Source organism: Dipodomys spectabilis, unplaced genomic scaffold, assembly GCF_019054845.1.
Source record: "Dipodomys spectabilis isolate Male_0828 unplaced genomic scaffold, ASM1905484v1 ptg000240l, whole genome shotgun sequence".
Lineage (NCBI taxonomy): Eukaryota > Metazoa > Chordata > Mammalia > Rodentia > Heteromyidae > Dipodomys > Dipodomys spectabilis.
The window spans coordinates 5,069,883-5,090,065 of record NW_024870917.1 but is presented as its reverse complement, the minus strand read 5'-3'; the positions used below and the strand labels follow the sequence as shown (position 1 = coordinate 5,090,065).

At 52.8% G+C, this 20,183-nt stretch overlaps 1 protein-coding gene across 3 annotated transcripts in view; it reads right to left on the bottom strand.

Moving 5' to 3' along the window:
* Positions 1-20,183, bottom strand: part of Znf831 (zinc finger protein 831) — an 87,153-nt gene that overhangs the window by 51,804 nt on the left and 15,166 nt on the right. For all 3 annotated transcript variants that reach the window (XM_042699273.1, XM_042699274.1, XM_042699275.1), the window contains exons 2-4: positions 13,660-17,259; positions 12,355-12,494; positions 238-389 (exon numbers count right to left, since the gene is read on the bottom strand). In XM_042699273.1, coding sequence (XP_042555207.1) covers positions 238-389; positions 12,355-12,494; positions 13,660-17,223 — 3,856 coding nt within the window. In that variant the 5' untranslated portion in view covers positions 17,224-17,259. The remainder of the gene's footprint in view (positions 1-237; positions 390-12,354; positions 12,495-13,659; positions 17,260-20,183) is intronic.

The window sequence follows — 20,183 nt, the reverse complement described above, 5'->3', positions numbered from 1 at the left end:
TGGCTTCCATGGCCAGTTTCCAGGGATGTGTTTGTAAACGGCCGGACCCTGGAGTCCCACCCCATGCCCTCCCCTTCACATAGGAGGTTTCTGGTTATCTCACAAGTGCCAACCTCATGCACCTGCCCCTCCAGACCCAGCCGACCTCCTGGGCATCCTGAATCACAGCCTGGGTGCCAGGGCCTGGGGCCTTCACCTGGATGCCCAGCTGGCCCCCACCGCCGAAGAAAGTGTTACCTGCCATGTCCGATGAAGCTCGCCTGAGAGGCCCGCGTGGCTCTTGTCCCTTGAGCAGGGGAGGAAGGCAGCGGCCGCGGGGTCCCCAGGGCGGCTTGTGAAGTCTGCTGGCTCTCAGCTGAGCGGGGCTCTGCCAGAAACTTCCTTCGCACCTGTGGGGCAGAGAAACGCATGTGCAGCAGTCCACCCAAAGAGTGTGGGCCCGATCGGAGGGGTCCTGGGTGGGGTCTGGGCGGGACTTGACCTGGCTGGTGACCCCCGAGCACCTCCCAACCCCAGCCCACCCAGATAACAGCATCTCCTTACACTGGAAGTTGCAGCAGGGGCTGAATGAGAGATGTTTTCAAACATCTCTCCTTCTGCCCAGCCAAACTCACTGAAAGTTGGTTGCTCCAATTAAATACTGAACTAGACGGTCCTCACTCATTGCTAAACAGATGGCCCAGCAGAACTTTCTTCCATGATGGAAAGCATTCTATAATCTGGACTGGCTCCTTCATCAGCCACTAGCCTTTGTGGCCATTGAACGTTCAAAAACGTAGCTAGTATCGCTAAGAAATGGCACTTTAAAGTCTACGTCATTGAAGCGAATTTACATAGCCACAAAGGGCAGTGGCCACAGTGGCACTGAGTGTCTTGAGGTCATGGCAGACTTCCCTTCTGGAGGGGTCCTTCTAGATCTGGTCTAACAGTCCCTCAAAACAAAGCCCCACACGCCAAAGGGAGGGAGTGACAGGGGAAAGAAGGGGAAATGTTAGTGCCCCACTGGGTATTCATTCTCATGGAAACCTTGTCATCCCTATTGGCAAACGTCCTTTGCTCATGTACACCGTCCATTGGTAGAGCAGGACGTATGCATGAGTTAGGATGCAGGCTCACAATAGTTTACGGATAGAAATGTCCGGCACAACCACTGGGCCCAGCACTGTGGGCCGGGTTGCACTTTGCAGGTGTGTGAGCGGTGACAGGGCCAGCTGCCTTGTGTCCTGCGCTCCTTAAATGACCTTTACCCTGCTGATGCGTGACCAAGCCCAGGACCTTCTCCACAGGAGCCTCCATTTACATGAACTCCAGCCCCACCGAGGGGATGAGAGCGAGAGGAGGAGAGGACCGGAGGCAACCTGCAGGTCCATTTTCCTCCAGATTTGCCTGAGCCGCTGCCAAGAGCTAGCCGCAGAACCTAATCGCCAGACTACTTGCAGAATTTTAAATGATCGCTGCAGCATGCGGCATTCTCCCGGGCACTGATTTTTCCTGGCAGCAATGATGAGGATGTGGGGGTTTTTTAATTGTTGTTCAGCTCTGCTGGTGTCCACGTTTGGGAGAAACTCTTCTCCCCAGCCTGGGACAGGCACGCTGGCCCCTCTCCCCGCAGGAGTGGGAGGGGGCAGGCAGGGAAAAGGGGCTGCCTTGGTTTTTAAAGCCAATTGTCTCTGCTTGTGGAGACTTCAGGTTCCTGAAAGAACTCTCCAAGCCAGGGTGGAAAGCCACAGGCTGCTGTTCCTCTAATCACACACTCCTGTGCCAGCCGGGACTCCTGCAGGGCCCTGGGAGAGAGTGATTTCAAAGTACAGAGACAAAGGGAGGAAGGGGGGGGGAGGGCTGAGGTGGGAATTGCTTCTCTTGCTTGCTGCAGGCCACCTTTGGCCCCACACCAGCGGGTGAGGGGCACTCGCTAGCCGGTGTGAAGAACGGCTCGGCTTGAACCCTGTGGACTCCACTCAATCAAAGTAATGAGGAGACTGTGGGGAAGAGTCGCGGCCTCTTCTTGCCGAGTACAGAGCTCATCAAGGTGGAGTTTGTACCCTGTTCCCTTGGGGAGAGAACCCACGTGGGCCTGGGGTCATGTTTTCAAAGCAGTCCTCTGCCTAGCCATGGACAAGATCTGTTCCTTGCTCTCCTGACTCCTCCCAGCACACGTCCTGGGAAGGCAGATTCTGCACTGTGGGCCCCTGTCAGCCGGCCTTCCCTGGGTCACACATCCACCCAGGCACGGGAGACACGCTTAGCCCTTCTCAAGAGGACCAGGCTTGGCCTGGGGGAGCTGGTGCTGCCTGGAAACACCATGGGGGGGACTCTAGGACCCTCCCCACCTGTGGCAGACCACTAGCCATTGACTGGGTTGGTATAACAGCTTTGGCCATTTGCCTCTGAGCAGGCCCAATTCACACTTCCCAGTGCCCGCGAGGCAGAGCTGGGCCCCAACTTCTCCTGTCCCTAGGCCTCTCTCTGCCCCTCTTTTCTTTCCCTGGCTTCCTCCTCAGGCTTCCTGTGAGCCCACTTTTTAAAGAGATGCCATTTGAAGGATCTGTCTCTGAAACCTGAGCCCCAAGCTCTGTGCTTCTTCTCCTCCATCCCTCGGGTCTTTATCCCCTGGGCCCAGCAGCCTGCAGACTTTGTTTCCAGGTCTCATGGATCCCCACCAGGAGCCCTCAAACTTGTCCCCCAGCAGCCCAGCAGAAACGTTTAGAGGCTGGGCACGCAAGGTCTAGCACTCGGGGACCTCAGCTCAGACTAGAGGCTCCAGGAAGCTCAGAATGAGGATTATGTCATGAGCCTTGGCCATGACTGAAATCTGTTGACCACCCTGCTACTCCAGCCCACCCTCAAGCTGGCTTGTCTCCCTCACGCTAAGCCTGGAAGATTCCTCTGTCCCCAAGCTCCTCTCGTATGCTCCCTCCACCCACAGCAGAGCAAAGCAAAGAGAAGCAGAGGACAGATGTGCAGCGGGGCCTTGGTACCTGCTGAGCTGGGTACAAAGCAGTACCTGGGACTGTGCCCAGCTGGACATGGAGGCCTTGGCCACGCGTGGTGGGGGCCGCATGCATCAAAGACCACACGAGCTCAGGGACACACGTCCGTCTTTATCTCGTCTAAGGGTCTGCTCTCACTGGATGTCAATTATATTGGAAGCCAAAACACAGGCCCAAGGGCAGAGATGAGCACCCACTTCTCAAGGAAAGCCGCCATTACTAAGACAACCCCCATGCCAGAGTGCCCTGTGGTGACCAACGTGTGCAGGCAGCCCTCCTCCCGCATGTCCCTCTGTCCTCCTCACGGACGCCCTCCTCTTGGGGCTCCACCATTCATGGTTACATCTGTCAGAAGCTTCCTGGAAGATGGTGTGTTCCATGCTCTGCACAGCGCAGCCCGCGGCCACCAATTAATCAGCAGAACCCAATCCCACGGTCCAGTGCTCGCGGGGTCTCGGCCGGCGCATTTCCCCAGTACTCTGGATCTCCAGGCCTCTGGTCAACATCGGGGAGCCCTTAGGCATCCCAAAATGGATTTTCTGTGCTGTCCCACTACCGCTGGGAAAATGGATCCTGAGTTTTCTAATCTCTCCCCTTTAACTTGGGTAGTTTCCTTAATGAAAAAACAACCGTGTGGTATTTGAAGTTGGCAAAAACACCAAACATTGCGTGCAACAGACTGGAAGGCCCTGGAACAAAGTGCACGTCAGCATGATGAGCCAGAGCGCAGCGCATGCGCGGGGCAGGTCTGCGAGCATCTTCAGGCTTTGAAAGCAAGTCCCAGACAAATGGCTCACAGACCTCCTGCCACCTCCATCCAACACCCACATGCATGGGCATGAATGTCTGAAAATACAAAAGCAGGGGGCTGGGGGGGGGGGGTGGCTCAGTGGCAGAGTGCCTGCCTTGCATGCATGAGGCCCTGGGTTCAATTCCTTAGCACCACAGAAGCAGAAAAAGCCAGAAGTGGTTCTGTGGCTCATGTGGTAGAGCGCTTGCCTTGAGCTGAAGAGCTGGGGGACAGTGCCCAGGCCGAGTTCAAGCCCCATGACCAACCAAAAAAAAAAAAAATCACAAAAGCATGCCTCACTTATCAGACTACTCAAACTCAAACAAATCAAAGTCATATCTGTGAAGCTATCTATATAACAAAAATAAAAACAAGTTCTCCTATTTTATAAATATGCATTTATCCATGTAAGAAGGAAACGTAAGAGGGTACCTTTATATATCATGACGGTGGAAGATGGAGAGGAAGGAAGGGTTTCATGGGCAAGACCAAAAAGGAACTACCATGAGTACATCGAAGTACACTGGTTCTAGGCTTACCAATAGGTCTAGCTACTTGGGAAAGGTAGGAAGAAGTAGGAAGATTGCAGTCAGAGATCAGCTTGGGCAAAAATTTGAGACTCTGTCTGAAAAAATAAAAGCACAGGGATTGAGGCTGTGAGTCAAGCGGTACTGAAAAACCAATTGATCAATCAATGAAACAAATAAAAAATACATTTTCTACATGATGAAAGCACCCTAGGCAAGGGTGAAGTAGGAATCCTCTCTCCAATAGGACAGCAAGCAAAATATCTGGACTGGCCACCACAAAATTCTTCCCTACTCTGAAAACAACTCATCGTGCAGATTAAGTTACACAACTTAAAAAATATGTTTAAATGTATTGATGTTCTAAGTAGAAGATAAGAAATAAAGGAAAGCCAGAAAATGAGAGAAAATGGAGACTGAAGGTATTTGCCAAACCAGGTGAGCTTGAGTATCTGTTTCCTTGCTCTGATAGGACAGGACTCAAAAGGCCAGCATGCACCCAGGTAAGAGTCCAGGGAGGAGGGCTGAGGACTCGGAGGGCCACCCCTGAGCAGGCTGAGAGATGGGGATGAAGGTCCTGCTGTCAATTCCATTGTGATGAGACAGACTTCTAGTTTATGACCATGGGACACACAACACTGAGACAAAGAACAATCGAAAGCCAAGAATTCCATCTTAACTGCTCTTGAGTAAGAACACAGCAAACAAAAACAAAAACACAACTATTTCCTGGAGAAATCCATTCTCAACCCAACCCTCAAAGTTCCAAAAGCATTAACTCACAGTTAAAAATTCTAACAGACACAAGAAACCAGTTATCCTAAATGCTAACACACAAAACAGAACAGACAGGCCAAGACTCTATATGTTAGCTTATGAAATACAAAACATAAAGCATGTTTTTAAAAGCTTGGCAATAAGAATAAAGAGCAAGAGAATATAAAAACACTAATTACAGAGAACAAGATGAAGCATTTCAGAAATAAAATATAATGTCTAGGGGCTGGGAAGGTGGCTCAGTGGTAGAGTGCTTGCCTTGCATGCATGAGGCCTTCTGTTTGATTCCTCAGCACCACATACGCAGAAAAAGCCGGAAGTGGGGCTGAGGCTCAAGTGGTACAGCGCTAGTCTACAGCTGAAGAGCTGAGGGACAGCGCCCAGGCCAAGTTCAGGCCCCACAACTGACAAAAAAAGAAAATAATAATAATAATATCTATTAACAACAAAATCTACATTTCAGTCAACTAGTGGAAGCAGGGGTATAATGAAGATCTTTACAGTGCCTGGGTCCTGTGTTCAAGCCCCAGTACCTACTCATAGATATTCACCTCAGACACCTCCAACCACATTTCACACACAGATGTGGACATGAACATTCATAGCAGTTTTCTTCATAGCAATCCAAAACCGAAACAAATCGAATGTTTATCAACAAGTGAAAAATCAGGACATAGCCACCCAGTGGTACACTACAAAGCAGTGGAAAATAATTATGCTGAAGTCGGGCACCAGTGGCTCATACCTATATTCCTAGCTGTTTAGGAGGCTGAGATCTAAAGTTCATGGGTCAAAGCCAGTTCGGGTAGAAAAGTTCATGAGACACTTATCTCCAATGAGCCACCAAAAAGCTAGAAGTAGAACTGTGAATTAAATGGTGGGTGTGCTAACCTTGAGGAAAAAAGCTCCAGCACAGTGCCCAGGCCCTGAGTTCAAGCCCCAGGTCCAGCACAAATTAATGAATAAGATAAAATCATGCTGAGACTGACAGAGATAGATGATAGATAGACAGGCAGGCAGACAGACAGACAGATAAATAGATGGATAAACAGAGGGACAGACAGACAGATGATAGATAGGTAGATAGATGGATGGATAGGTAGGTAGACAGACAGATAGATAAACAGAGGGACAGACCACCAGGTGATAGATAGGTAGACAGATAGATAGATGAATAGGTAGGTGGACAGACAGATAACATGAAGGAACTACACAGGGATGGAGCTTTTGACAGTTATGGATGTGTTCTTGATCTTGATTCTACTGTTGGTATACATACAACAAACTTCATCAAATCATATGCTTTAAATATGTTAAAACTGAGTTATATTTCAATAAGGCTTAACCAAAATACCAAATGGGTTAAGAAAAAATCAAATATACATCTGAACGAAGTATCCAGCTCATAGCAGAGAGAAACGAATGTGTGTTAAATCAAAGATGGGAGCTGGGCCTAGTAGTCCACACCTGTAATCTCCGCACTTGGGAGCTGTGGCAGGGGGATCACAAGTTCAAAGCCAGTCTAGAGTACAAAGGGAGTTTGAGGCCAGCCTGGGAGATACAGAAAAACTGTCTCAACAGAAGCAAAGAGAAAGCACCGAAGGTGGAGGACGCCGAAAGCACAGCACTTCGCTGTTCCAGAAGGAGAGAGAGGGGGGCATCCTAGGAGGTAAGGCTGGAAAAATGATGGCTGAGAATTTTCTAGGGACATCAGTCAGTCCACAGATCATAAAAGCCCAGTGGATTTCTAGTGGAATAATGAAAAGTAATGCACCACTCCATATATCAAAGTAAAGCCAGGGAACGCCAAAGATTAAAGAAGATCTTAACAGTGGCCATAGATAAAAGAGTTCCCAGAGCCAGAGAAGAGGACTGATGGCGGACGCCACAAAATGGAAACCACAGAGGAGCCAGGGTAGCTTTGATGTGTTGTGGGAAAGCCATCAAGCCCGAGTGGCACCCAACAAAAATACCTTTCAGCAGCCATGATTGACATAAAGACATTTTCCCACTCATAAAATGGAGAGCTTTCTTCTCTCCAGGAAATTCTAAACAATATGTTTTAGGCAGAAGAAAAAACTCCCGGAAGGAAGGACTGAAATGCAAAAGAACAAAAGAAAAGAATGATGAGGTAGGTAGGCGGTGGCGAGGGTGTGAGGGAAATGTAAATAAACGGCTCCCAAAGACACACAGCAGCGTGGAACAGTATTTATAGTGTTTATGAGAGGCTGAGTCTATTCAGCCTAGGATATACACAGGACCTATAAATGGTTTCCATCGCTGAAACTCTGATAACAAGGAATGTGGTAAGCGGAGGAAGGGCCCCGCCCACAGCACACAGCACCGCCCCTACTCCCCCTCCGGGCTAGGAAGCAGGCCTGACTTCCCCAGTGTGACCCATCCTCAAAAACATAATAACGTTGAGCCGAAAGCTCAGGAGAATGATAAATTTGGCACATTTGTATATTTGTAAAGACACAAGACATTCTTACAGTATGACTGAGGATACAGAGACTTGTAGTCAAAATAGGACAACATAGATTGAAAAGGATTTGTGTCTAATACAGAGAGCTACATAATTCTCTTTTCAATCTCGTTTTTATTTTCTGTGTGTGATATATAATACATAAAGCCGTGTGTTGCTTGTTTTTAAGACTCCCAGGCAAATGTGACAAAATATTAATATTTGTTAATTTTGTTGCATCTTGTCAGGAGTTTGTCACATATATTTCTTTTTCTCCATATCCTTATGCTTTTAATATTTCTTTCCCCAAAAAAGGAGGGGGGAGAAACAAAGCAGATACTCCAATAGATGAATTTTATTACTCATGAGCTGAGGCCCTAGGGAAATCTCTACTTCAGGATTTCACCTTCTACCGAAATTAAGACAGCTGAGAAGAAAATGAGAAAGTGAATCACAGCACGGGAGTCCACAGAGCTCAGGTCACCAACATGATAGATACATCAACAGGTGAGAGGTCAAAGGGTGGTCACTATCTAAATTGATAGTGACAGAAACGTGACATTAGATATTAGATCAACAGACAACCGATATATAAATTGATACACAGATGATTGATACATGATAGTAGATGAAGAAGATAGGTAGATGGTTGGTAGCTGGATGAGTTATTAAGAGAGGAGAGGAGAGAGAAGTAGATGGACTAACAGACACATGCATGCATATATACATACATACATGCATGCATATATACATGGTAGAGCAAGACAGCTGACCTCAGTAACTGAGTCTGATGGCTGAGTTCCAGTCCCCAAAGACAGTGAACATAGGACCTCGCATGACAAAAGGAGTTGGCAGGTGTGATTTAGGGTCTTGACTGCACAGGGGTGAGGCCAGGCTGGGTTTCACAGGGCCCAGTCGAACTGTATGAGGTCAGATGACAGTGTTCACAGAAGAGAGTGAGGCCGAGGGGGGAGAGATTTGAAGTGTGTGGAGATTCTTAGTGTGTGAAGAGCTCAGGCTGTGACACAGAGTCCTTGGTCCAAGCAGAACCATATTGGGACTTCCAACCAGAGTCCTATAAAACAGTAACTAAGGGCGTGTTGTGTAAAAGATTAGCCTACATTTGATGGTCTGTTACAGCGCTACGAAGAACACACACCAATGCACCCCACTCCACCCAACAGAAACACGCTGCCCAGTCTTCTGCACAGTCAACGCGTGTCAAACAATCCTACATTCCCCTCTCCATGCTTCCGTTAAAAATCAGTCATAAATTACTGTGTGCAAAATAGATGGGCTTCATTCATTCACTATGACAGTCCTTTCGAAGAGAAAATAGAAGCTTCGGTGCGTGGTCCCTTGAGCACTAAACACGAAGCACTCTTAGAAGGAGAAGATAGACCCTCTTCCACATGGTGCCATCCTGTCTATCTATGGATGGACCAAGTATAGAGACAAGATGGAGTGACATTCTCCCATAGTCTCTAGCCACATGACTCTACCACCAAAATATGGATCGTTCCTTGAGGGCCAAAGGAAATGGGGAGCCCGCACAGTCTCTGAGTCGAGCAGTCCAGACCCGGTGGCTTCCTTTGGGAGAAACCCCGCTTCTTGTCAGAGATCGACTCCCTTCACAGACACAGCCCATCAGACAGTGGAAGCAATTGCTTGTGGCAGCTGCTTGGAAGACTCAGGGAGTGAGCCTATTTCTACTAGCTGGGTTATGACAGACATGACCCTCTGTGCAAGCTCCTCTGAGTGTAAGGAGAAAATGTGACTTGGCTCTAACTAGGAAAAGAGGGCAAAGCTGTTGATGCAGTTGAAAGTCCCTAATCCAAAGGCAGATTAGCCTGGTGTGCCTTACCTCATCAGATGAGCTATTTGAAAGTGGGCTTTGAAGACAGAGGTTTAAGGCACAAGATGCTCTTTCCACCATTTTAAAACAAGCTGCCTGAATTCCATGTCTAGGAATAATTTATTCTGGTAACAACCTGAGAGGGTTTGTAGGTCATTCCTCTCCTACTCTATTACCCCCCCCCCTTGGGCATCTGGTGACAACAGAGCTCAGTCAACACCTTAATTTCAGCCTATGGGACTTGAGCAAGAGCCTGGATATATATGTGACCAGACTTCTGACCTCCCCAAACTGTGGGATAATAAATGAGCATTGTTCTCAGCCACAATGTGCCCATTTGTCATTTGTCATTAAAAAAGAAAGAGAAAAAAAAAAGAAAAAGGAACCCAGAGTCGAAGTTCTCTGAACTAAGACTCCCTTATCTATAAAATGGATAATGAAAATCTCCATGCCAGGGAAACAGTTTCGGGATTGTAAACAAGAAATCTTGTAAAAATCTGGTGGAAACGTTAAGAATTGTTAAAAGAAAGACCTCAAGTTGGCCCTGTTTCCTCTGCTTCCTCGAGGAAGCTAGAGGTCCACTGAGCTTGCTGATGGCACCCCAGGGGCGTGGGGCCTCCAGCTGCCCCCAGGGTCTCACTTGCCCTGGAAATGGCATTTGTGCTTCCCTAGCAATTACCCCTTCCCCGCTGAGCTCAGAGAACATTCCTTCTTGCCCCTGGCTCCTGCCCCCTCCTCCCCCCCCAGGCCTCAGGTGCCAGATTTAGAGCTGCTCACCCACCTGCACTGGAAAGGACACTTGGAGGAGTGGGGACAAGTGACCAGAATTGGGTTGCTGGGGACTTTGGCCTGCTTTCCCTTCTTGCACAGGATCCTGCTGATCCACATGAGACTCGGCCTTGTAAACACAGACTGACACACGGTCATTATACACAGGGCTGTCACTGCATGCCATGCATGGTCATGGAGCTCCTCCTGTCTGACCTTGCCGAAACCCCTGAGCCTCGTCCTGTGCCAGCTCAGCACCTGAGCCTCTTCTTACCTCCACCCTACACAGCTGGGCGGCCTTGACCAGTCGACTTCTACTTCCCTGTCCCTGTTTGTTCAGGTGTAAATGGAGCCTCTCTGAAACTCCAGGGGTCCTGCAGGCCCAGCAAGGTAAAAGGAAAAGTCACAGCCTGACACAGAGACTGCCATGCAAGACTTGCTTTCAACCTTACTTTCAAACCTAGACCCTTGAGGAGGGCTGTTCATCTCCGTGTCTCAATCTCTTCAGCGGGAAAAATGGAGTTACCAACAATTAAACACCAAGAGCACAAGCAGTTCAATGAATAAGTGAGCCAGTGTATTGAACAGTTCTCAAAGGGTCACAAGATGACCCTGAGCTTCTGTCTCGCCCCAATCAGAATGACCATCATCAAGAAAACAAGCAACAAACTCTGGTAAAAATACAGGTGTGTGTGGGAGATGGGGGCTGCAGGAGTCCCGTATGTGCTGTTGGTGGGCATGGAAATTAGCACAGACACTATGGAAATCAGTATGGAGTTTCCTCAGAAAGCTAAAATAGAGCAGTCTTATGATCCTGCTGTACCACTTCTGGGCATATGTCCACAGGAACACAAGGCATCGCTCAAGGGAGACACCTGCACACCTGTTTACAGCAGCACTATTTACAGTGGCCCAAGTACCATGAGTGGATGAAAGAAAACGTGGCACAGACACTCAAGGAAGAGGAAATTATGTCATATGCAGGAAAATGGATAAGATTCGTGTTAAGTAAATTAACTCCGGTTGAAAAAGACAAATAGCACACTTTTTCCTCTCATAGAAAACAAGAAGCTTCAAACTTGATGCTCGTGGAATTGAGGCTTTAAAAACTGAATGATGGGTAAGTAAGGGGTGGAGCTGGGTGGTAAGTGCTAGCAGAAGTGGAGAACACAAAAGAAGATGGAGTGAGTAGGATCCAAGTACCTCATATGTGTATATAGAAAATAGAACAATGAAGCCTGTCACAGTTGTTCTTAGAAGGGGAGAATGGAACGAGTAATGTGAGGTGGAAGAGAAGGACATAGTAGAAAATGGAATGGAGGGGTTTGATTCCTCAGTACCACATACACAGAAAAAGCCAGAAGTGGTGCTGGGGCTCAAGTGGTAGAGCACTAACCTTGAGCTGAAGAGCTGAGGGACAGTGCCCAGGCCCAGAGTTCAAGCCCCATGACCGGCACAAGAAATTAAAAAGTCTCACAGAGTTTCCTGCCCAGGGTGGCTCTTAACTGTGATCCTCACGATCTCAGTCTCCTGAATAGTTAGGTTTACCAGAGTGAGCCACTGATGCCAGGCTAGACTCTAGAATTCTAGAATTTTTAACTTGTATGCCATGGCGGCTAGAGGGTTTTGAGCAAAGAAGTGACTCAGGAGTGACCGGAAACTGTGTGCCTCTCCCTGGGCTGTTATGGGCACAGGTGTCTCAGACAGAAAGCTGGAAGATAGTGCTCCAAATGTTCCTGTGGTTTTTCTCCCAGGGCTAGAATTACTGGGAGATTTTATTGTCTTCCCTCATTCATCTGTATCTCCTAATTATTCTGCAAAGGACATACATTGCTTGCATAATTAAAAAAGCAATAAAAGCTGTAAATAATTAACAAGATCTCTCTTCAGGACTTTAATTGGATGGATGTGTTTTCAACCCAGTTATTGCAAATATTTGCTGGATTCCTGGCTGTGGAAAGGTGCCATTGCAAACCCCGGGACAGTGGAGTCATGCGGGGTGAGCTGCTGGGGGAACAGATGCAGTCGGGACCCCACGGAACAGAATCCCACCCCCACCCCGCCCCGGCTCACAGACATCATCTGACTCTCATGTTTGGTCTTGCCGAGGCTTAGCTAAGTCCTACTTTGCATGTTCTGAATCGGAGCCCACATGAAAGGGCCGAGGCCGCTGCGTGGCCTACCTTTTGGGATGGAACCTCGGTTTCTTCTGTTTGCTGTTCCCACGAGATGCCTTCACCCTCCTGCGCCACGGTCCCTTCTTCCGCTCTGGGTCTGACACCAGGCCCCGGCACCTCATCCCCTGGACCGCTGGGTAGCAGAGCTGAAAATACCAGGCATGTTGGCATCGCATTGCTCAGTCCTTGGGGCAGGGCTCATGCTGGAGGTCCTCTCCACAGATAAGGCCCCATCTATGCAGAGCAAAAGATGGCCACTCTGCACCCACCGAGTCCTGAGCCCTTGAAGGGCTCCCTGCATAGCAGGCCTGATGGAACCTTCTGGACCCCTGTGATGGAGTCTAGAGGCTATAGACATCAGAGCTCTGTCTCCACCCCTAAGTCCTTCTCAGGCCTTGGAGGAAGGAGGGCTCACCTGAACCCAACACCTTTCTTATTCACTGGCCACATGCAGAGGAAGCCAATGCCCACCCAGCTTCAGGTACCCCTCCCCTCCCCCCTCCATCCCCACCCCAAGGGAAGTGAAGTCACTCACAAGACCCAGACTGCAGCATTGTCCTTGTACCATAAGGGTATAACCCGGCCCAAGAGCCCGGGTCCAAGAATCCCACAGCAGGACCAAGCCTTTGATCCATGGGTGATTTGCTCTCTACATGTGGCCATTACCATCTAATTACCAAAGAGAACTGGACTTCCCTGAACACCACCCTTGCCCCCAATACCCCATATTGCCCTATTTCCTTTCTTGCCTCTGCCTCTGGGAGCCCCCAGGTGGGTCTGGTCTGATTATAGCAATTATTGCTTCAGAGTCCTTTGTGTCATGACTCTCTCCTTTGGGGAATTTTGATTGGTTTTGTTCTTTTGTTTTGCTTTGATCAGATTTTTGTTGTTGTTTACTTTTAGTTTGGGTTTGGTTTGGTCTTGGGCCCAGAGTTTTATCTCTCAATTACAGTTTCTAGTTTATAATCTTAGTTTACTCAGAGAATTATTTTCTGGACATGTTCCTTTTTTTGCTTCTATGTCTAGGAAGCTTGTAGCTCAGTTTTATGAGTCGTTATGAATACTATCTTAACCCAGATGCTCTGATGCATTGTTCTTTATGGGAAATTTACTTTGTCATGACTTTTTTTTTAGGTTTGTTGGACTTGGGCCTTCAGTCTCTCTCATTCTGCATATGGTAACCTCCATCTCCCCTGAGAGCAGGGCTGAGAAGACACAATGAGGGGCAGCACCCGTCCCCGGTCACTCCGAGTCCGGCCTGCTAAGAATTTTACTCTCAGCATCCCAGGCCCAAGACAAAGCTGCAATTACCTGTGGCATCTGTGGTGCTGGCTTTCCCGCTCCAGGGCTCGTCCTGATCCATCCTCTAGTGCCGGTGGGCAGGGCCTGGGGACCCTCGGCCTGCAGGTGGCCTCCAGGGCAGTACCAAGTAGAGTACACCGACGCTGCTCTCTCCTTCTGCTCGGCAGGCAGAGGCAGGCTGCGGCTCAGGCAACACCACGTGAGCCGCGGCTCGGCCCTCAGGGAGGGGAAGGGGCTCTGGGCCCTGCCGCCCGGCAGGCATGGTTCTGGCAGGCTCAGGGCCCAGCCCTGTGGCCTTGTGAGGGTTGTGCAGGAGGAGCTGGACTGGGAGGGGCAGCAGGGATGGAGTTCGGCCAGGGGCTCTGGAATAGAGTCTTCTGGGGCATTCTTGTGAGGCTGCATGGGCTCCTGGGGGGGTACCCAGGAATTCAGAAGACCCCCAGGGCCCTGGGCCTCTGCTGACATACTGTCTTGGCTAAGGTGAATGGTGGAGTCCCTGGCCAGGGGACCGTGGCCTGTGGGTGTGGGGGGCAAGGGGGCCGGTTCCCAGGGGAGCCCTGGGGCAAGGCTGGGAGAGTCCCTGGTGTCGGGGACCTTGGCTCTGGCCCTGTCTCCCTTTTCACTTCCCGCCTGTGCCTCTTCTCCTCTGTCCCTTGGCCTGGGCCTGCTGAGGTCCTCCAGAAGCCCCTCTGCTTCCCCTGGGGTTAGGCCTAAGGCTGGGTCAGAAGGCTGGGCTGACCCTGGTACTGACCCAACAGCAGATGCCTGTCCTTTGAGCTGCCCACTTGAGCAAGGGGAGTCTGGGTGCTGCCCTGGCAGCGGGGGGATGGGTGGCAGGGGGTGGGTCTCTCCCTGAGGTAACCTGAGGAGGTACTTGGGGGGGAAGGTGCTGTGGGTCAGGGCCACTGGGGCCTCTGGAGTCCCGGGGTGGGGAGCCAGCTGGAGGCAGGGTCCTGAGACCCTGGGGGCTGGACGTGGTGTGGGCTCCTCCCCCCGGGGCCCTGTCTGTCCCGGGTGGGCCAGGGCGTCCGCGGGGCACTCGGTACCCTCCCAAGGCCTCTCTGAACCCCCCTGTGGGTCACTGTCCTGCGTCTGGGATGGCAGGGAGGCCACCCGCACAGGGCCGCCGGGGGTGTCCACTCCCGGGGGCCCTAACTGCTCCTGCAGGCCTGTCCCGTCCACCCTCAGCTTCTTCCTAACCGATGGGAGCTTGTCTTCTGCAGACAGGGGCTCCCCGGAGCTGCCGCTGGGCTGCCTCGGTGCGGCCGGGGCCCAGGGACTGATCTTCACGGCCTCCCCGTCGGCTTCCGGCCTGGTGTTGGTGGCGTCGGGCACAGCCGGCCTAGAAGTCCGTGGGCCCTCCCCTGCCAGGGGCTCTGGCCTCCCATCCGGAGGAAGCAGAGCGCTCCTGGTGCCCAGAGAGGGGGGCACCCCACTGCCCAGGGGCGAGGGGGACACCATCGCGGCCTGCCGGGGCGGGTTGCTGCCTCCTGCTCCCGCCGCCGCCTTCCCCCGTGGAGCGGGCTGAGCCTCCGAGGAGTTCTCCGGGGTGGGCAGATTGCCCCCAGCCCCCCACCGGGCCTCTGCAGAAGCGGCTGTGTGGACAGAGGTGCTGGGGTCCTGGGCCGGGGCTGCGCTGTCCGCCCCGGCTGCCTCTTCCTGGGGGGCGAGATGGGGTTCGGTCCCCGGCTCCCCTCTCACCTCCCTGGACTTCTGGCCCCCCTGGTGGCTGCTCTTCATCTTCTGGTAGATTCTCTCAAATGTCTCGTGCCCGTACACCTGCCACTTCTCCTGGGAGAACATCTGCCCCTTCCTGGGGCGGCCCTTCCTGCTGGCCCCGGGGCCTTTGCAGACGGACCTGTCCAGGTCCTCGGCCGGGGCGGAGGTGTCCCCGCCGGACACACACAGCATCTCCTCCACGGCAGCCTGCCGCACCAGAGCCCGGGGGTGGCCACTGGGGACATCAGCCAAGGTCATCCTGGAGCGGCAGCCCAGGCGGGCCGGAGGAAGCCTGGGGCTCGGGGGCTTCTGCATCCTAGGGAAGATGTCCCCCAGGTCCCGCGGCTCCGGCCACGTCCTGGAGCCTTCCACAAAGGGCAGCGAGTTGCTCCTGGTGACAGGGATGCACTCCACAGCGGTGGAGAGCTGGGTGGGGACGGAGTGAAAGAAGAGGGGCCGGGACTTGTCCAGCGGGGGGAAGGTGGAGGGGGCAGGGCTGTGCACGGCCCTCCTGCGGCCCGGCTCCAGGGCCCGGATGTCGAAGTGGAAGGAGTCCTTGTAGGTGTAGGGCATGGGCAGGTCGATGCTGCCCTGCTTGGACAGCACCGTCTTGCGGGGCCGCACGTGGTCCAGCTGAGGGTCGTCCACCACGGCCTGGTTGTGCGAGATGAGCCGGGCGATGCGTTCCTCTAGCTGCTTCCTCTCCAGCTCCAGGCTGGACCCCGGGGCCCCCGCCTCGGCCTCCACACCCCCTAGCCCGGGCCCGGGGCCTCCTTCCCCCTCCGACTCCACACTGTGCTCCGACAGGCTGTGGAGGGGGCTGGAGGTGACTGGCGGCTGCTCGGCGCTGTCGGAGCGGGACAGGTACCCCGAGTCTGTACTCTCACACTTCCTCAGCCGGCCCTCGGAGGCCTTGGCGTCCCAGGGCTTCTCCGAGGTCGTCTCCTGCTGCCGGGGCAGGGAGCAGGGCTTGGGTTCCAGAATCTTCCGGCGAGGCTGCGGGCTGGCCAGGGGAAGCCCTGGCGAGGCCATCTGGGCGCGGTCGGCGGGTGCCTCTCGGTGGGCAGGGGTCGCCCCCGGGCAGGGGGCAGCTTCCGTCTTCATTTCTAGGCTCTGGGCAGCAGGAGACAGATGGAGGCCTGGGGAGAGGGCTCTTTCTGCCCCCTGGCTTCCGCTCTCTGCTATGGGGGGCTCTCGAACCCGGCTCTCCTCCTCCCCCAGGCTGCTCCTGCCGGCCTCTGACTCCAGGGACAGCCGGGAGTTGTTGAGGTGCGTCTGTGTGCGCCGGTGCTTGTACAGGTTGCTCTGGGTCTTGAAGGCGATGCCGCAGGTGGCGCAGGGGAAGGGCCTCTCGCCCGTGTGTGAGCGGATGTGCTTCTCCAGGACGCTGGGCTTCAGGCAGTCCCGGCTGCAGTGGGGACACAGGTACTTGCCAGCGTTCTTCGCCTTGCCTGGGCTCCCCAGCATGGGCCCCAGGCCCGGAGACAGGACTGGCAGGGCCCCCACGATGTTCACCGTCAGTGTTGGGGCACCCGGCTTGCCCCCCTGGGAAGGGCCAGGCCCCTCGGGCTGCAGCAAGGGGCTGAGGATGAAGGGCACACCGCCCGCGTCCACGCTGCCTGTCACCAGGGGCGCGCGTGGCTGGAGACCCCCGGGAGGCACCGTGTGGTATAAAGGGATGGGCAGGGCCTTCAGGAACACGGCAGAGTGCAGGCCTTGCTCTTGTGGCAGGATGGCCGGGCCCAGGGTCAGGCGCGGGGAGGCCTGGCCACTTGAGGCTCCTGGGAGGCCAACCACCGGGATCTGCTTGTCCTTGGCAGAGGGGCCCGGGCAGCTGGGTTCTGGGGTCTCCATTCCACATTGCCTGGGCAGCCCAGGTTGTCAGGCGGCCTATGGGTGACAAAACCCACACTTCACCACCTTCTCTCACCCTCATTGAACCCCAGGGACGGTCTCTAAGTACCCCGGTTCAGAAATCAGCCCTCTGGGCAGTGGATCCTCAGCAAATCAGGACTCAGACCCGGCCTCCCTGAGTGTTTCTTAGTGTCCCCAAGAGCAGCTCTTGATCTGTCCCCTGCAGAGCTCAGAGCTAGCCTGTCACCAGCATCCCCTGCTACCAGGCACACCCAGAGGAGACCCTCAGGAAATGCACTGATTTCATGACAACAAGAGTTGAGTGGCTCATGGCAGTCCTTGGAGCCCAGAGTGATGCTATACAGCCAGGGCAAGTTCCTGCCTTCCCAGGGCCTCTGCTGTCAGCTGGGAAATGGACATGGACCGGGACCCCATTCTATCCCAAAAACTTGGGATTTCACCTAAGGATGGAGGTCATAAAGAATAAAAACTGACCAGAGAGCACACTTGCCACATTTAGTTAGATAGAATACAAGACTTATTAAATTAAAATTTCATGCCTGATCCTGAGTGTGGCCCAAATGTTGCCCAAATGTTACTTCTATTACAGGTCTATCCCAAATCTCTCACGGGTCATGCTTATACTAAAATGTTGTGCATTGCTTATCTGCAAGGCTGGAGTTACTTGGGCACCCTGTATTTGATCTGACGACACTACCAGGAGAAAGAGTGTGTTTCCAATCTCAGCATGTACTTGGGTCTCTGCTCAACTCAAAACCCATCCAGAGCCTGGAGGGACAGGAATAGCAGGGAAATACTGGCTAGGCTGGTGGCCAGACGGCCTCAGCCACCCACCGCCCCACCACCCCAGCACCTCTGAGCTCCACAGCACACTCACCTCCTCCTGCTCAGCAACTTCAGCCCACACTTGAGAAAGCCGCTGCTACGTTTGCAGGAACCTTGCCAGCCACCCGCTCAACACAGCACTAAACCACGCTGGTCGTGGTGGTGGCATACACCTGTACTCTGAACAATTGGGGAGCTGAGGGAGGAAGATCACAAGGCTGAGGCCAGCCTGGGCAGCATGAGAGTTTGTCTCCAAATATATGTGTGTATATATATATATATATATATATATATATATATATATATATATGCTTACAAATAAATGAAGTTCAGAGCAAAGATGTCATACCTGATATTTACATGCCAAAGAACAAAGTTGGCTCCCTCCTCATTCCATATGCAAAATTTAGTTCAAAATTATCAAAGCTGAGCCCTGGTGACTCACACCTATAATTCTGGCTACTCAGGAGGCTGAGATTTGAATCTCAAGGTTCAAAGTCAAGCCAGGCAGCCAAGTTTGTGAGACTATTACCTCCAATTAACTATACAAAATGCCAGAAGTGGCACACTGTGGCTCAAATGGGAGAGAGCTAGTCTTGAGCAAAAGCAGCTCAGGGATAGCACCCAAGCCCTGAGTTCAAACCCCAGGAATGGTACACACACCACCAGCCACCTGCAAAAGCCCAGCATTTTTTTTTTGAAGAGATGTACAAATAGAAATCTCCCAGAGCTCATGCGAACTGAAGGAAAGGAAGATAAAGGAGGGGAGGGAGAAGGGTTTCCTCTTTCTGGGAACGGCAGACCTGACTTCCTGGCAGCCATGACCCTTGGTTTCCTCTGCTCTGAGAACAGCATCATTAGGTTGGAGTTGCCCAGCGCTCGGCAGAATTAAGCTACGTTAAAACCCCAGTTCTCTGCCAGCCCAGCCCAGCACTGCACTGATCTGAGCTGTCAATGGTCACCCTTATATTTCTGAACTCCCTCTGTCTCTCCATCCCACCCTTGTCTCTCCTGGCAATGGCAGTCTCCGTTCAGCCCTGTGGGAAGGGAAGAATCTTGGGGAGGTCCATCTTCTGCAGGAGGCTGTCCCCAGAGACACGAGGGGAGGGGGGAGGGGGGACTGGGAAGACAGGCATAGACAAGGCCGCAAAGCCGGGTCATTGCACCACTGAGCTGATTCGGTTGGAGGCACCAGAAACCACGTGCCTTCTGCCTTGACTGCTCTTGGGGAACACCCATTCCAGCAGGGCACGTGAATGCCACCTCAGGCTCCGGGGCCCAGGACCCCTGGCAGGCCACGTGGCCCCCAGTGGGCTCTGAAGTGGTGGGCAGGGACTCCTGGGGCAGAATAGGAGCAAATCCCACCCAAAGGAGGAGGACTGAGGCGAAGAATCGGTGCTTCTAGCCCTGGGCTCTGCTGGGGGGAGGGTAGTGTGGGCAAGGAAGACATGGAAGGGAGAGCCCGAGCGCCCACACGCCCTCCCCCGGGAGAGTCCCAGCCACCCCTCCCACAGCAGAGACCCAGTCCCGCCTGGGTCCTGGCAGGAGGAATGGAGGCAGCCCAGAGTGGCCTGCTCCAGATGGATCTCGAGAGCACCTGCCCAGGAATCAAGGACAGAGGGATGTGTGCCCCACTGGAGCCCCAGTTACATCCTACCTGGACACCACGTGACCCCAGAGGAGAGAGGAAGCCCAGCATCTGAGCGAGTGAGGGGAAAAGGGAAGGATGGGAGGAAAAGACCAAGAACGGCTGCCCCAGGCTGGGAACGAGGAGGAAGGGCCTCCCTGACCCACCCCCACGATCAGTGTGGCCTCACTGAAATCCCCTCCAGGCCGACCGGGAGGCCGACCCCTTCCTGCAGGCAGACAGCTCTTTTGCTCTTTTGGAGAGGGTACATGTTGTGCCGTTCCTGTTGAACTCATGGGCAAACTGAGGACAGGGGTTGAGAAGACAAACTAGGGTTGGGAATGACCACTGAGAGTCCATTTCAAGTGCTCACTCTGTTGCCCTCTAGACTACCACACAGAAGCCCCGTTGCCCTTCCACCTGCCAGCTGAGCAGCTTTCCTACCTGCCCTGGCTCTCCAGACTGGTCATATTCTTTGATATAAATG